Genomic DNA, 18,604 nt, shown 5'->3' with positions numbered 1-18,604 from the left:
TAGAAAATAAATGTTGTCAGCATTTGTTATTGTTAAGAGATGAATGACTAGATGAAAAAGTTGCCACAGTCAACAGTCGTATACACTGAGAACGTACATAGACCATTCACGATTATAGGAACTCACAAGAGGGTCAACTGTGGTGGTATCTCGTCCATCTACTCAAAACTGTATGTTTCTCGCCGTTCTTTTTCTGACCTATCAGACGCTCGCCACCCCTTGACGTTAGATTTGTTGAAGATGAATAACTTGGCGGACGCGCAGCGAAATCTGTCAGTTAATTTATCCTTGCGAGTGTGGTCTTATGCAAGCCTTATTAAAGCTAATGACGATATCTGCTGTAATTGTACGACTGCTGCCGGCGTAGTTGCGAAATGGCGCCTGTGGAAGAAAGGCCACATTCCAAACGGGCTGACGATTCAGCCACAGGTATTGTGTAAAAACCTATCTACACCACGGCAATGTCATCTGTCGACCGTAGTGTTACAAAAGCAACGGACGCTTGTCTTTGGCATTCTCTAGTGAGCAAATTTTGGAGGCACAAATACCGCACAGCATTTCCATGAAAAAGACTTCGAGTTCCAGACACTGGGCTCATGACTGAGAAGTGTGGGGTCGAATATCCGTCCAAACACTCCTATTTAAGTTTTCTGTGGTTTCTCATAATCCCTTAGGGCGAGTACCAAAAAGTTGGGGATCGTGGATGATTTTATTTTCCTTTCCTGTCCGACGCCAGCTTGTATTCTCTCTTTAATAGCCTCGATGTTAACGGAACTTAAACTCTAAGGTTACCTCCTCTCTTTCAATAGCTAAACGCATAGTGATGACATTATCAAAAACTATAATGTCGTAATGACACGCATAATGCAGTCTAGGAAATGCGAATGCGAGACTTAGATGTATAGCAGTGAGTAAAAGTGCTACAGTTCGCCACAATTTCGTCATCTTATCCGTTCATTTTCCCGTTCGTAGTTCTGGGAGTAATTTATCTCCGGAAAGTAACATGCATTTCTTACGTAGGTTTTCATATTTGTCATGGTTTGTCATGCAACAGGAAACGCAGACAGAAATTTGTCTTCTGTCCTGGTGGAGATAAAAAACTATTACTCTTTATCAGAAAAACGGTAAATTGCATAACCAAAGCTTTCATTTGAAGGAAGGATGATTTAAACAACATCCCGTCGATGACGTGGTCTTTAGAGAAGGAGAATAAGCGTGGACTGGTGAAGGAAGGTGAAAGAACTCGGTGATGACCTTTCAAAGGGAGTTGAACCGTTATCGTCCTAAGTACGAGTTTTCGTTCGAAGAAACCGTGACAGCCTTCAATGTATTTGCTCATTATTATACGGCTGAACGGGCACTGCGGTCTCACACTATCACAGATAAAATGAATGTATTTGTGTCCTCGGAATCTTTCGCGACAGGTGTTCTGTTCTTAGACATCGCTTCATTGTCCTGGAGAAAACAAGCCATGTAATTAAAGGTGTCTTGCTATTATTCTGACTGAGAAGCATAGCCAGAAATACACCGGGTTTCCACAGGCATGAATTTCTTACACTAGCATCCCCCCCCCCCCCTCCAATAATCTTACATACAATTTAGCGTTTCGAGACGCCGAAGTTAGAAATGTCTTTCGCCTTTCAAGATGGCGACAAATGAAATTATTCGCTCGGGAGTTGCGCAGCTTTCAACAGAAGAGCTTACAGTCACGTTGATGAACAAAAAGCGGGCCCAAAAATGTTGGATATGGAAATGGACGTCTCGTATGAATCATTTGGGAGCATACAACACACTAATAAGGGAGATATCTGCCGAGGACTATGTCTCGTACGAAAATCATTTTCGATTGATTTCAATCAATTGTGCAATCTTTTTGGGGCGTATTTCTGGCTCTGTACAAAAGTGTGATACACGTATGCCAACTCGCCTTAAATTACAAACTAACGTCGAAATTTCTGACAACGGTAGTCACTGCAGTATGCGTATTGCATTCCAAAAAGCTTTGTATCTAATTTTTTATATTACCTACAGTACGCTGAGGGTATACCGGGCGACAACCCGTCTCGTTTTTGTTATCCACAAGGATAGCAGCGCCCCAAGCGGCCAGCAAGCGACACTTCAGAAAGAAAAAAAAAAGTGTGTGAATTGCTAAGGGACCAAACTGCTGAGTCATCGAAATGTTCAAATGTGTGTGAAATCTTATGGGACTTAACTGCTAAGGTCATCAGTGACTAAGCTTACACATTACTTAACCTAAATTATCCTAAGGCCAAACACACACACCCACGCCCGAGGGAGGACTCGAACCTCCGCCGGGACCAGCCGCACAGTCCACGACTGCAGCGCCTAAGACGCGGCGCTGAGGTCATCGATCCCTAGACTTACACACTACTTAAACTAACTTATGCTAAGAGCAACATACACACCCATGCTCGAGGGAGGATTCGAACCTTCGGCACGAGGGGAAGCGGCCACTTCGCGTGGCGACGCTTCTGAATTCGATATCGGACGAATGGGAACACTACGGGTTACATTGATTTGTAACATAGTTTTAACAATATGAAGTGTATGTAGGGACATAAAAATCGGCAATAACTAAAAACTGACTCAATATTTGTCATTAGTCATTTTCCTACTACGGATCTTGGGAGGTTCGTAACGGGGTATATCACGGGACAGTTTGTATACGACTCTCTTCTGACGTACACATAATTATTGAATAATGTCGTTTTCTAACAACAAAAATTGCTATTAAACACCAGGAGACCTGCCCTTTTGCGGAAAGACGTTCGTGTACTACCCAACAACGAGGAATTATGTTCGCTACACTTTCAGCCAAATCAGTGAATGTGGAACCTGTGTGGAGTATAATACCACATTATTTTACGTACCAAATAAGCCATCACTCCCGTAGCTTAACTGAAGACCACACAGACGTGACGGAAAATAGTCAAAAGCAACAAAACTGTTTTCCAACACAGTAGAAACCAATCCCACAATTGTTACTAAATCTGAGCCATAAACGTCAAGGATTCTCAACACATTCACTTTTGAAGCAAACGTAATTACATGTACAGAAATATTCGTGTCTTAGAAAGGCGAGAGAAGTGAGAAAAGGTTTGAAACATTAGACCCCGCCGGCCGCTGTGGCAGAGCGGTTCTAGGCGCTTCAGTCCTGAACCGCACTGCTGCTGAGGTCGCAGGTTCGAATCCTGCCTCGGGCATGGACATGTGTGATGTCCTTAGGTTAGTTTAAGTTTAAGTAGTTCTAAGTGTAGGGGACTGATTACCTCAGATGTTAAGTCCTATAGTGCTTGGATCCATTTCAACCGTTAGACACCATGAAACTTTTTTTAAGTGCCTATCATAATACTTGTAACAACAGAAATATATGTTTCTCAGCCATGAAACAAGTGTTCACATTATCTTGCTTTCAGCGGAGAAAGCAGCAAATATACACATTCGAAAGCATTTCTTCATGAATAAGTTGTTGCTTTTGTCATTGAATCGATGTGATTCACCTGTTTTTACATATTTTTTCACGATAATTCATCATTGAATCGGTGTGATTCACCTGTTTTTACATGTGTGTCACGATAATTCATGTTCCTCGGTAATTTACTAACACACGGAACGCAAAAGTATAACAACTGTTTTGTTAATTAAGTAGAAAATAACTAACAACGAACATTATCCTTACGACGCGTGTGATTATCTGCTTTCTCACCGCTTGGAGCGCTAGAGTCGCACTAGCTGTCAAATGGTAACAACTTTCCCACCGGAGAGCGTCGTGACTGTATGTGTCAGTGTGTGGGATGACAGTGTTTTCAGTATTCGATGTAAACCTCAAAATTATTTTATTGCTTGCTTCGGTAGTTTTTAAAAAGAGCGAGTCAACAGGCCACGTTCTGTTTCGTCTTTCAGTTGGCTGTCCTTTTGTAATCACGGAGTCCACTCTCTGGGGCACAGAACCTTCCATATGTTTTGGGGTGGTCCTCGACGGGCACCAGTAAAAAGACGACGGCGTCCGTAAAGCTGACTGGCTGAACCCCCAACCAATGAATTAACCTGAGCGCAGCCTCCGGCTACGGCGCCCACTTAGCAGGCAGCTTATCGCCGACGGATCACGACCGAAATGAATCGGCCGCGCCTTTAATAAAGCGGCCGGCTAAACCGATAAACTCGGAATAGAAAAAACTGGTTTGGACCTCGGTGGCGGCGGCGACCTCGCGCGGCGCTCAGTGCTGCCAAGACAGAAAGTCCGTTTGCGTGGCCACAGGCGGGGGCAACGCGCCCGTTTCCCCACACAGTTACCCAACTAACTCAGCCCGCCACGTCGCTAGGGGACCCGCCAGCTGTTCGTTACACACCGCGACGCCCCGCTCCTCTCACCGCTGGCTGGTGTTGATCTCGCTTTAGCAACGGATCTGTGAATCAAGTCATTAGCTGACAACTGACCTTAAGTGACCCATGAAAATGTCGAAGTGTGGTATTCTTTCCTATCATTAGCGTAGTGTTACTACTTTTTCTTCAACTAACCGAGTGTAATGATAGTTTCAGCAATACGCTGTTACGTCTGTGTTCTTATTTGTTCTTGATGTTGTAGTCTTCAGTCTAGTTGGACACATTTCTCCATGACAGTTTATCCTGTCCAAGCCTTTTCATTTCTACATAGTAGTTTACGTTGAGGTGACCAGAACTCATGGTATAGCGATGTGCACATCTACAGTTAGCAGTAGTATCACGTACACAATATATAAAAGGGCAGTGCGTTGACGGAGCTGTTATTTGTACTCAGGTGATTCATGTGAAAACGTTTTCGACCTGATTATGCCGCATGACAAGAATTAACAAACTTTGAAAGCGGGATGGTTAGTTGGAGCTAGACGCATGGGACATTCCATTTCGGAAATCGTTAGGGAATTCAATATTCCGGGATCCACAATGTCAAGAGTTTACCGAGAATACCAGATTTCAGGCATTACCTATCATCAAGAAGAACGTACTCGCCAACAGCCTTCATTTAACGACTGAGGGCAGCGGCGTTTCCGTGGAGTTGTCAGTGCTAACAGACAAGCAAAACTGCTTGACATAACCGCAGAAATCAATGTGGAACGTACGACGAACGTATCCGTTGGAACAGTGCGACGAAATTCGACGTTAATTGGCTATGGCAGCAGACGACCGACGCGAGTGCCTTTGCTAACAGCACGACATAGCCTGCACCGCGACTCCTGCGCTCGTAACCAGTAGGTTGGACCCTGGACGACTCGACGACCGTGGCCTGATCACATGAGTCCAGATTTCAGTTGTTGGTGAGAGCTGATGGTAGGATTCAAGTGTGGCGCAGACCCCACAAAGCTGTGGACCTAAGTTGTCAACAAGGCAGTCTGTAAGCTGGTGATGGTCCGATAAAGGTGTGTGCTGTGTTAACATTGAATGGACTGCTACTTGGAGATGGTTTGTAGCCATTCTTGGACTTCACGTTCCCAAAGAAAGATGGAATTTTTACGGATGACAATGCACCAGGTCACCGAGCCACAGTCGTTACCGATTGATTTGAAGAACTTTCAGGACAATTCAGGCGAATGATTTGGCCACATAGATCAACCGACATGAATCCTATCGAACATGTATGGGGCATAAAGCAGAGGTCAGTTCGTCCACAAAACCCTTTCACTATTATGGACGGCTATAGAGGCAGCGTGGCTCAATATTTCTACAGGGGACTTCCAGCGACTTGTTAAGTCCACGCCACGTTGAGTTGCTGCCGGGCAAAAGTAAGTCCGACACGATATTAGGAGGTATCCCATGACTTTTTTCGCCTCAGTGTTTATTTGAACCTGCTTGCAGCCGTAAAGGCTTTGCTCTGCCGATACCTTTTTTAGCCTCCTTACCGCCCCCTACACACACTCACACACACACAAACACACACACACACATACTCACACACACATACGCACACGCACACTCACTCGCACACGCACACGCACACTCACTCGCACACGCACACACACACGCACACGCACACGAAACACGACACGCACACACACACACACACACACACACACACACACACACACACACACACACACACACACACACACGAACACGGAACACGCACACGAACACGGAACACGAACACGCACATGCACATGCACACGAACACGCACACGCACACACACGCGCGCACGCACACACACACACACACACACACACACACACACACACACACACACGCACACACACACACACACGCACACAAACCCACTTCCCTCCATTGCGACATTGGTAATTCCTTGATGCCTCAGGATGTGCCTGTCCTTTTAGTCAACTCGGGCCATAAATTTGTTTTCCCCTCAATCCCATTCACTATTCCTTCATTACAAAACCGTTGAGGCTTTCTGGACACTTGTTGACGTGTTTAAAGTCCAAGTAGTCCCATACCCAGGAAATTAGCGAAGAGAAATAGATGCTTAAATGGATGGACGAATTTAAAATAGTAGATTGCTAAACAGCTTCGTCATCAGTGCACTTCCGATAGATCACGGTCCTGTTATCTAGAAGCGAGCTCTAATGTTGATACTGAATTAGTGTTTCTGTCCTTTGTCTAAACCTCATCGGCCTGTTTCCCGTTCTCCAAAGTGTTGCCCTTTTCTAACTCTCCTCACTGAAGTTTTCAATCAGTTTTCGTATGCACTCCGTTAATGTTTTTATTGACACAATACAGCGACCGTGTGTTTCACTACAGCGAAATTCCAAGTAATCGCGTAACCATTTGCCAGATTGCCACTGTTATCATAGGTAAGAGTCTTCCAAGAATTAAAGCCACTTTATGGATAAATAAAGTTCAAATACCAGTCAGGGAACGAAAGTAGATACCAGTTTTAGAGACAGCACTGTTCAGTTACTGTTAGGTGGAGTGACATTGTTAAAGGAATCATTCCACCGTTTCTATTTTAACCATGCTAAGCTTTGATCGAAGTGGTTCTACGATTATTGGAATTCCGTTTCTTCTGCAAACTTATCCATTATCTTTGGCAGTACGACATTTCACTCGATTAGGATTTCTACCTCGAGATGACTGGGTGTGTGTGTTGTCCTCATAATTTTATCATCATTCATGAAAGTGGCAGATTGGACAGAGCAAAGGTTGGGAATTTGTACGGGCGTTCATAACCGCGCAGTTGAGCGCCCCACAACCAAAACATCATCATCATCGATTAGGATTTGTGATCTGACGCATGTTCAGCGAGTTACCAAGCGACACTATAAGGTAAACGTGTGATGTATAAAATATATCCATTCAGACATCAGGATTGTTTGTGTCCTACAGTCTACTTTTTTTCGAACGGACTAATCTATAGGGTGCATCTCTGCTACAGAATTAGCATTTCAGATTAGCTAGTGGCTACAGTGATATATCTCAGAGACATGTCAACACTAATGTTAGTGGCTTCATTCTTAACAGAAAACTCAGCGGTGTACTGCCTTACATCACAATCGTTGCTTTGTGATAACCAAGTACATACGAGTTACCAGATTTCTAGGGGACTTCACTGCCGCATGACATCGATTGGAAAAGCTGAATGTAGGGTCTATTTCATGAATTTGTCAATTAGTTTCAGCTTTGGAGACGTAACCAAGGAACAAATATTACGTGTAATTGCGATTGTTATGATCCAGAAGCAGCGTCGTCTTGTACTTTGATGGCACTTCAGCAGTTTACCTATTCTTGTCCGAGCTCGACAGCAGGTTTTAACTCTAACAAGTTATCAACTGCACGGTCCCACTATTAGTATCACTCCCAGTACCAGGAAAACCAGTTTTCAGGGACCTCTGTTACCACAACTTACTTTTGCGTGTCGCAAACCCTAACGAGCAAGTCCACCAAGATATGGTTACTAAAGATGATACTTAAATGGAGAGACCTCCGTGGTTATCGGGTGTGCGATTGCAAGAGAGTGCCCGTACGTGAAAGCCCCCTCTTCAGCCCGAAGGGAAAGTGACTGTACGTGCGGCAATAGCCTGAATATCGCTACGGGGCGTTGTGTAACATGATACTCCTCGCAGCCAAAGCTAAGGAAAACGAACAACCTTGAGGTGGATATAGCTTAATGTTTCCACATAGGTGACCGGCCTTTCAAAATAACATATTTTCAGCATAATTACTGAACTGTGCACACCAGATCTTCTGGAACTACTGTGATGAACCAGAACAATGTTCCCACCACCCGCTGCGACACTAAGTGCCATCTGGTAACGTTGCAGGCGTTTGATGCGGTAAGGGAAGTTTAAAGGTGGAGCAGAGAAGAAATGGGAATCATTTTAGTTGCGATACGAGCCGCAAATGGAGAAATGTACTGAGATAACCAACACTGAAAACGGCAGATTATTATGTATATGGCCCGGCGACTGGGAACGAGAATCTCGGAAGCAGCCACACTGGTCGGCTGGCAGATGTTATGACAGTACAGTGCTGGTACAGGCACAAGTGTTTCGGAGAAAAACGTACAGCGCATAATTTTGAATATGGAGCACCACAGTAGACGACTTCTATGTGCTCCCACGTTGAGCCAACGACTTCGTCAGTTACGGTTGCAGTGGGCGGCGGGATCACCAACATTAGACCGTGGTTGAGAGGAAAAGTGTGTTGTCGGATGAATCACGTTTTCTTGTTACAACAGGCCGGTCGATAGTTGTTCTAAACATGGATCACGCCTCAACACAAAGCGGATGGGAACAATATTCTGGTTTGGCGGACATTCATCTAGACTTCCATGTGACATGTAGTAGTAATCGAAAGAACCATGACGCCTGTGGACTACTTGAATCCCTTGGTGTTTGAGGTCGTCCACAAAGGTGACGTCATCTTCGATCAGTATAACTGTTCGCGTCACAATGCCAGAATCGCCCTACAGTGTTTTAAGGAAGACGATAGTGAACTCACGTTGATGTCTTGCCCGCCAAATTCCTCTGATGTGAACCCGAAGAAACACACCTGAGACGTATCGGGCACCATCTCCGAGCCCACAAACCACCGGTTGGTAATTTACGGGAATTGCTTGACCTGTGCCTAGACACCTGGTGCCATATGCTTTAGAAAACCTACCGAGGACTTGTCGAATACATGCCGTGCAGAATAGGTGTTCTAGTGCGTTGCAGAGGCGGACCAACGCTATGCTTCGTCAGTGTACGTGAGCTCTGAGAGAGTCCAGAGAATGTGCCAAACTATCTGTGAACTGTTTGTGTTGTTGTTATTTGTATCAAATGCTCGGGGATCGTTTGGTTGTTGTATCGTGTTTGTGCGCAGGAAAACTTGTATCTGTACCGACCCTCAGGATTATTTCTGCTGGGACATGTTCGAAATGAGCATCGTGAGAACAAACAAGAGCATCGACCCAGAAAACAAAAATGTAATTTACTCTACTGGCCTAAGTGAAGGTAGGGTGTAAGCGCCCGAAACGGCTCATTGAGAAAATAAAAATGGCTGACGGAGATAATTGTTTTACGAACAGACTCAGGTTCTGATCTATAGACCGACATGGACTGGTGGAAGTGACGTCATGATGTTGTTGTGGTCTTCAGTTCGAAGACTGGTTTGATGCAGATCCCTTCGCTATTCTGTCCAGTGCAAGCCTCTTCATCTTCGAATAACTTCGTCTCAATTTTTTCTTCCCATATTTTCCTTCAGTACTAAATTGGTGATCACTGGATGTTTCAGAACGTGTCCGATCAACCGATCACTTCCTTCAGTTCAGTTGTACCACAAATTTCCTTACTGCCCAATAGTGTTCAGGCCCACATCAAAGTTAACATGATCTACTCATCTAATCTTCACAATTCTTTTGTAGCAACACATTTATAAACCTTCTATCTTCTTGCTGTCTGAACTGTTTATCGTCCACGTCTTACTTCTACCGAAATCAAAACTAATGTTATCTTCGCCGTCTGAAGGTCACATCTTCAGATTTCAAAGTATAAAAATTTTGTGCTGCCCTAGTTTTACCAGTATTTCGATGTTATTTGTACGTTCTTATTTTTTTTTTCCCCAGCCTCCGGTAAGGGTCGCGAAATAGAAATCACAGTGAAAACGAAAAATGTGTCCAGCTACTTTTGTAATTCCGACTCTGACGTTTCACAAAGCGCTGTAGCAACTTTCCAGTACCATCTTCACGGAAGGCAATCGCCTGTGCTTTTCGCCACTTCCCTTTGCTGGTCTGAAGCTTTGTGTTTGCGCCAAAATCAGTCATAGCCAGTTTCTGTTAGCAAAGAAATGAAAATCGGATGGAACCAAGTCGGGCTGTATGGTTGGTGGTCAAACACTTGCCGTCCAAAACGCTTTAGGAGTGTCTTTGTTGCACATACAGTGCGTGGCTGAGGATTGTCGTGAAGACGGACAGGTTATGTGGGCAGCATGAAATCAGGCTGAACCCTACAGGATGCATTTCACACTTGGCGGGAGACACTTTGATCTAGGCACCTTTTTGTGCTCACAGGGTACAGATAACTAACAAGTGCGAAGTGACGCATTTGACGGACATACTACACTGCGGAATAGAATTAAAGGATAACTTTTTCGGAACGGCATAACTGCCTCTCTTTGAGAGGAAAAAGTTTTAAACTTCGCTGAAAGGTGCCTACGACCTTTGACAGTAATAGTGCAAAAGGTATCGTCACACGCGCAAAAAAGTTCACAGCTCAGAGGTTGATGTGAGCTGTAAGGTGATTAATGACGTCATATTGGCAGTAAATTTCACCACAATTCTGGCAACGCCCCCGTGAACGTGTCACACGACGAGAATGTCGTCACGGGCCCTCTTACCCATATCTTACTCCTTCTTTTGGCGTCTCTGCGATGGAGGTCAGAATCTCGACATTCAGTGTTGAAATCACGCGGTCTTCTGATCGATGGCCGAGGAAAACGTTTCAGACGCACCACGCTCAGAACCGACACGAAAAGGCTTCAGGGGGTGACATAAAGTGTGTCACCGATCGATGAAACCACGCCTTTCCCACACATTCCGCGGTCGGAAACGTCAGTTCGGAGCGCGATGGCCAACAGGACACCTTTTGACACTGGTTACGTGTCAGCCCTTGTCTAACAACATTGTGGGGCTGCATCCCCACTGAACATGATCGCATCCCTGTGGAGTGCAGCGCGACCGCAATTTTTGCTGTCGTGCCAGGATGAGACCACTAGGGACCTTTCAAAACCATTCGACGAAATTTGAAGGTGATCAGAAGCACTAAAGGGTACTTACGCTTTTTCAACCCTCTTGTTTTCCACCTTCTGTTGCCATAACTGGCGGAAGTGGGACACTAACATGTGCTTAAATAAAATGGCAAAGAGTCCTTTCGTTGGGCACGTTAGAAATTTACCTGTCCGAACTTTCGACACGAAACCAGACTGGCGTCTGCTGTAGTGCCAGACGGTTAGGCAACCTCTTCGACACCGTTGGGTGCGGTTTGCCTAGTACAAGGGTCACTCCAAAAGAAATGCACACAATTTTTTTTTTAATCCATCTTTTATTCTACATGTCTGAAAGTTTTACAGTGTGTAGATACATCCTTTAGGAACAATATTTTCGTTTCTTCACATAATTTCCACCCCTCTCAATTGCCTTACGCCATCTTGGAACCAGCGCCTGTATACCCACACGGTAAAATACTGGACCAACCTGTTGGAGCCACTGTTTGGCAGCGTGCACAAGGGAGTCTTCATCTTCGAACCTTGTTCCACCAAGAGAGTCTTTCAATTTCCCAAAGAGATGATAGTCACATGGAGCCAGGTCAAGACTGTAAGGCGGGTGTTTCAGTGTTGTCCGTCCGAGTTTTGTGATCGCTTCCATGGTTTTTTGGCTGACATGTGGCCGTGCGTTGTCGTGCAACAGCAAAACATCTTGTTTTTGCCGATGTGGTCGAACACGACTCAGTCGAGCTTGAAGTTTCTTGAGTGTCGTCACGTATGCATCAGAATTTATGGTGGTTCCACTTGGCATGATGTCCACAAGCAAGAGTCCTTCGGAATCGAAAAACATCGTAGCCATAACTTTTCCAGCAGAATGTGTGGTTTTGAATTTATTTTTCCTCGGGTGAATTTGCATGATGCTTTTCCATTGATTGCTTCTTCGTCTTTGGTGAAAAATGATGGAGCCATGTTTCATTACCTGTCACTATTCTTCCAAGAAATTCATCTCCACCATTCTCGTACTGTTCCAAATGTTCGCTGCATACAGTTTTTCTTGTTTCTTTGTGAGCAACTGTCAACATCCTGGGAGTCCACCTGGCACAAACCTTTTTTAACTCCAACAGTTTCAGTAATCTGCAAACACTTCCTTCCCATAACCCAACGTAGCGTGATTCGTTCACTGTGATGCGTCTGTCAGCAGTCACCAATTCGTTGACTCTCTGCACGTTGTCTGGAGAGTGTGTAGTACGAGGCCTGCCGCTGCGTGGACAATCCTCAATATTGCCGTGCCCGCTTTCATCACGTAACCTGCTTGCCCACGGACTAACTGTACTGCGATCGACAGCAGCATCTCCATACACCTTTTTCAATCTCTTGTGGATGTTTCCCCCTGTCTCGTTTCCGCAGCACAGGAATTCTACGACAGCACGTTGCTTCTGAAGAACGTCAAGTGTAGCAGACATCTTGAAGACATGCTGTGAGGGCGCCACTCACGGGAACAGGTTGAACTAAATTTGAAAAGTAGCGGGAAGGATGCCTCTCCTCACTGTAAAACTTTCACACATGCTGAATGAAAACTGTATTTTTACAAAAATGGTGTGCATTTCGTTTGGAGTGACCCTCGTATATCTGCGTAAAGTTTCTTCGGATTTCAACTGTAGTTTTAATTTCGCGACCCATTAGCGGTTGAAAAAAAGTAGCCCCTGTGTATATTAGGTTTTGGCTTCGGTTGACGTGACGTGGCGTGTGGTGTTGCAGGCGAGAGGAGGAGTCGCGCGCCGGCGGCGATGCTGGACAGCAGCGGCCTGCTGACGCTGCACTACGGGCGGCACGGCGCGGGCGTGCTGGACGAGGTGCGCTCGTGGTGGGACGCGGGCCACGGCGCCGACCTGTCGCTGGTGTGCGACGGCGGGCACGCGCTGCCCGCGCACCGCCTCGTGCTGGCCGCCGCCTCGCCGCTGCTGCGCCGCGCGCTGCGCGACGCGCCGCCGCACTGCCCGGCCGCCGTCTCGCTGCCCGGCGTGCACGCGCGCACCGCCGCCCACCTGCTCACCTTCCTCTACACCGGGGAGGCCTGCGTGCAGGTCCGTACCAGCCTCACCAATTGCTGTCTGGCCTGTGGGAGAACAAGTCACAGTCGCGGGAGTTCCATACGTTTCCGTCCTAGGCCCAACACTTTCCTCGAGATATCAGTGACCTTCCGATTTGCAACTGACAAAGCCGTTAATTAGTTACTTTTTAGCATATCCCGTGACTCATAGTAGCTTTCTCTCGCAATGATGCGGAACTATTCGGTTCACAATTCTAATACATTTTCTCTGTGAAAATGATAGCAACACACTACAGACTAACTTGCAAACTAATTGACGGAGTTGTCTCATTTTTGGTGAAAGTATAGCTTAAAGTCCAACTTAAAGATATCACTGTAGGTGTTCTAAATGATCACCATTAACATCCACACACAAACGATGCCACCGAACTGCAGCGCGAACTTCTGACTGCAACGTGTTCAGTCGGATATTTGCACATGAATGTACGATGGATTCTCGAATTTCATCCAATGTGCGTGGCTTTTGTCGATAAACGACGTCCTTTAGTGTTCCCCGCAAGTGAAAGTCCAGAGGAGTTAGGTCTGGGGAACGTGGTGGATATTCCACGGCACCTCTACGGCCTATCCCTAACACGATTTTGGTAGTGGGCTGGGGCACCATCTTGTTGAAAGTAAACTCTTCCGTCTCCATGCAAGTCTTGGATGGTAGGTAAAATGGATGTCTGAAGCTTTTGAAGGTACACTTCACCAGTAACTGTGCTGTCAAAGAAGAATGGCCCAATCAAGCCCCGGTAAAACAGCCCACACCACACATTTACTCCTGGCAAATTCACGGCTTTGCCTACAAGGACGTTCGGATTTTCGGCGGCCTAGTAAATGCAATTGTGGCGATTTACTGTACCATTGAGTTTGCACTGTGACTCATCAGACCACACAATCATCTCTGCAAACTCTTCATCGTTGCGCACCATGTTAGTAAACCACCCGCAGTACTCCACTCTACGATCTGTGTCGTCCTCGTTCGTTGCGTGTAGCAATCGTGGGATGTAGCACTTCCACTTGGCTATATTCAAAATTCGCCGAACACTTGAGCGACTCACTCCAGTTTCACGGGCACACTGTCTCACAGACTTCTGTGGTGAGCGAGTGAATTGTTGTAACACACGACGGGAGTTAGCGGGACTTGTTACTGTTACAGGTCGTCCAGATCGTTGTTTGTGTGCATCTTTAACACAGCCTTCGGCTTCAAATTTGTCTCGAATGCGACGAATCGTTAAACGTGTCGGTGGCTCTGTTTGATACTCATTTCGCCATTGCCGTTGAACCTCATTAATGTTTTCGTACTTAAAATACCACTTCAAAACTGACTTCCTTTCATCGAATGTAAGCCTTGCGCCAGCCATGTTTACTCGAGTAACTAGGTGCAACTAAGAACAAAACACTATCTGGCGACTGTCATCTGACAAAACAAAACAACACAATACAACGCTTGTGTGGCGATTGCCGGAACTACAAACTATTACACTACCAAAGATGAGACAGCTCCGTCAATTAGTTCGCCAGTTATGGACTTTTAAACAGTGGATACATTTTTTTGGACCCCTCTGTATATACCTGAATGTCTTTTACATCAATGATTATGTCATTTTAGTTATTTTTGTAAAGCGATTTCCGTACCAGACTTACTACTACTACTCCTACTACTACTGCTGCTGCTGCTGCCGCTAATGCTTTTTTTTTTTTTTCCATCAGTCTACTGACTGGTTTGATGCGGCCCGCCACAAATTCCTTTCCTGTGCCAACCTCTTCATCTCAGAGTAGCACTTGCAACCTACGTCCTCAATTATTTGCTTGACGTATTCCAATCTCTGTCTTCCTCTACAGTTTTTGCCCTCTACAGCTCCCTCTAGTACCATGGAAGTCATTCCCTCATGTCTTAGCAGATGTCCTATCATCCTGTCTCTTCTCCTTATCAGTGTTTTCCACATATTCCTTTCCTCTACGATTCTGCGTAGAACCTCCTCATTCCTTACCTTATCAGTCCACCTAATTTTCAACATTCGTCTATAGCACCACATTTCAAATGCTTCGATTCTCTTCTGTTCCGGTTTTCCCACAGTCCATGTTTCACTACCATACAAAGCTGTACTCCAGACGTACATCCTCAGAAATTTCTTCCTCAAATTAAGGCCGGTATTTGATATTAGTAGACTTCTCTTGGTCAGAAGTGCCTTTTTTGCCATAGCGAGTCTGCTTTTGATGCCCTCCTTGCTCCGTCCGTCATTGGTTATTTTACTGCCTAGGTAGCAGAATTCCTTAACTTCATTGACTTCGTGACCATCAATCCTGATGTTAAGTTTCTCGCTGTTCTCATTTCTACTACTTCTCATTACCTTCGTCTTTCTCCGATTTACTCTCAAACCATACTGTGTACTCATTAGACTGTTCATTCCGTTCAGCAGATCATTTAATTCTTCTTCACTTACACTCAGGATAGCAATGTCATCAGCGAATCGTATCATTTATATCCTTTCACCTTGTATTTTAATTCCACTCCTGAACCTTTCTTTTATTTCCATCATTGCTTCCTCGATGTACAGATTGAAGAGTAGCGGCGAAAGGCTACAGCCTTGTCTTACACCCTTCTTAATACGAGCACTTCGTTCTTGATCGTCCACGCCTATTATTCCCTCCTGGTTGTTGTACATATTGTATATGACCCGTCTCTCCCTATAGCTTACCCCTACTTTTTTCAGAATCTCGAACAGCTTGCACCATTTTATGTTGTCGAACGCTTTTTCCAGGCCGATAAATCCTATGAAAGTGTCTTGATTTTTCTTTAGCCTTGCTTCCATTGTTAGCCGTAACATCAGAATTGCCTCTCTCGTCCCTTTACTTTTCCTAAAGCCAAACTGATCGTCACCTAGCGCATTCTCAGTTTTCCTTTCCATTCTTCTGTATATTATTCTTGTAAGCAGCTTCGATGCATGAGCTGTTAAGCTGATTGTGCGATAATTGTCGCACTTGTCAGCTCTTGCCGTCTTCGGAATTGTGTGGATGATGCTTTTCCGAAAGTCAGATGGTATATCACCAGACTCATATATTCTACACACCAACATGAATAGTCGTTTTGTTGCCACTTCCCCCAATAATTTTAGGAATTCTGATGGAATGTTATCTATCCCTTCGGCCTTATTTGACCGTAAGTCCTCCAAAGCTCTTTTAAATTCCGATTCTAATACTGGATCCCCTATCTCTTCTAAATCGACTCCTGTTTCTTCTTCTATCACATCAGACAAATCTTCACCCTCATAGAGGCTTTCAATGTATTCTTTCCACCTATCTGCTCTCTCCTCTGCATTTAACAGTGGAATTCCCGTTGCACTCTTAATGTTACCACCGTTGCTTTTAATGTCACCAAAGGTTATTTTGACATTCCTGTATGCTGAGTCTGTCCTTCCGACAATCATATCTTTTTCGATGTCTTCACATTTTTCCTGCAGCCATTTCGTCTTAGCTTCCCTGCACTTCCTATTTATTTCATTCCTCAGCGACTTGAATTTCTGTATTCCTGATTTTCCCGGAACATGTTTGTACTTCCTCCTTTCATCAATCAACTGAAGTATTTCTTCTGTTACCCATGGTTTCTTCGCAGCTACCTTCTTTGTACCTATGTTTTCCTTCCCAACTTCTGTGGTGGCCCTTTTTAGAGATGTCCATTCCTCTTCAACTGTACTGCCTACTGCGCTATTCCTTATTGCTGTATCTATAGCGTTAGAGAACTTCAAATGTATCTCGTCATTCCTTAGTACTTCCGTATCCCACTTCTTTGCGTATTGATTCTTCCTGACTAATGTCTTGAACTTCAGCCTACTCTTCATCACTACTATATTGTGATCTGAGTCTATATCTGCTCCTGGGTACGCCTTACAATCCAGTATCTGATTTCGGAATCTCTGTCTGACCATGATGTAATCTAATTGAAATCTTCCCGTATCTCCCGGCCTTTTCCAAGTATACCTCCTCCTCTTGTGATTCTTGAACAGGGTATTCGCTATTACTAGCTGAAACTTGTTACAGAACTCAATTAGTCTTTCTCCTCTTTCATTCCTTGTCCCAAGCCCATATTCTCCTGTAACCTTTTCTTCTACTCCTTCCCCTACAACTGCATTCCAGTCGCCCATGACTATTAGATTTTCGCCCCCCTTTACATACTGCATTACCCTTTCAATATCCTCATACACTTTCTCTATCTGTTCATCTTCAGCTAGCGACGTCGGCATGTATACCTGAACTATCGTTGTCGGTGTTGGTCTGCTGTCGATTCTGATTAGAACAACCCGGTCACTGAACTGTTCACAGTAACACACCCTCTGCCCTACCTTCCTATTCATAACGAGTCCTACACTTGTTATACCATTTTCTGCTGCTGTTGATATTACCCGATTCTCATCTGACCAGAAATCCTTGTCTTCCTTCCACTTCACTTCACTGACCCCTACTATATCTAGATTGAGCCTTTGCATTTCCCTTTTCAGATTTTCTAGTTTCCCTACCACGTTCAAGCTTCTGACATTCCACGCCCCGACTCCTAGAACGTTATCCTTTCGTAGATTATTCAATCTTTTTCTCATGGTAACCTCCCCCTTGGCAGTCCCCTCCCGGAGATCCGAATGGGGGACTATTCCGGAATCTTTTGCCAATGGAGAGATCATCATGACACTTCTTCAATTACAAGCCACATGTCCTGTGGATACACGTTACGTGTCTTTAATGCTGTGGTTTCCATTGCCTTCTGCATCCTCATGTCGTTGATCATTGCTGATTCTTCCGCCTTTAGGGGCAATTTCCCACCCCTAGGACAAGAGAGTGCCCTGAACCTCTATCCGCTCCACCGCCCTCTTTGACAAGGACGTTGGCAGAATGAGGCTGGCTTCTTACACCGGAAGTCTTCGGCCGCCAATGCTGATTATTTTTCAAAATTTAGGCAGTGGCGGGGATCGAACCCCGGACCGAAGACGTTTTGATTATGAATCAAAGACGCTACCCCTAGACCATGGGTACTACGGTACCGTTACGTCACTTCATCTGCTTTCTAATATAGGGAGGGCTGCACGGCTAATGGAATTCCGCAAGTTTCTATACTACGTTGAATACTTTTTCCCATACTTCAGTGACTTTCCAGTTTCCAAGTAATATAGCCCTTACTTAGTTATTGTCATATTCAGTAGATCAATAGAGTTCATGGAATGTCCCAGGCGTCAGAATACTGCACACCTTTCTGCACAAAAGTGAAGGGTGTGCGATCCAAATGCAGATTGGATTTCCGGTTACCTAACTGAGTGAAAGCTGCTAATTCTTCG

General features: G+C 45.0%; 1 protein-coding gene across 1 annotated transcript in view; it reads left to right on the top strand.

The window, feature by feature from the left end:
* The window catches only part of LOC124548219 (transcription factor Ken 1-like), a 206,112-nt gene that overhangs the window by 171,329 nt on the left and 16,179 nt on the right, over positions 1-18,604 (top strand). Inside the window, exon 2 of the mRNA XM_047125162.1 lies at positions 12,950-13,275. Within this exon, the coding sequence (XP_046981118.1) occupies positions 12,979-13,275 (297 nt within the window). The 5' untranslated portion in view covers positions 12,950-12,978. The remainder of the gene's footprint in view (positions 1-12,949; positions 13,276-18,604) is intronic.

This window comes from Schistocerca americana, chromosome 1 (assembly GCF_021461395.2).
Source record: "Schistocerca americana isolate TAMUIC-IGC-003095 chromosome 1, iqSchAmer2.1, whole genome shotgun sequence".
NCBI classification, from domain to species: Eukaryota; Metazoa; Arthropoda; class Insecta; order Orthoptera; family Acrididae; genus Schistocerca; species Schistocerca americana.
The sequence above is the reverse complement of the archived record's forward strand: the minus strand, read 5'-3'. Positions and strand labels throughout refer to the sequence as shown.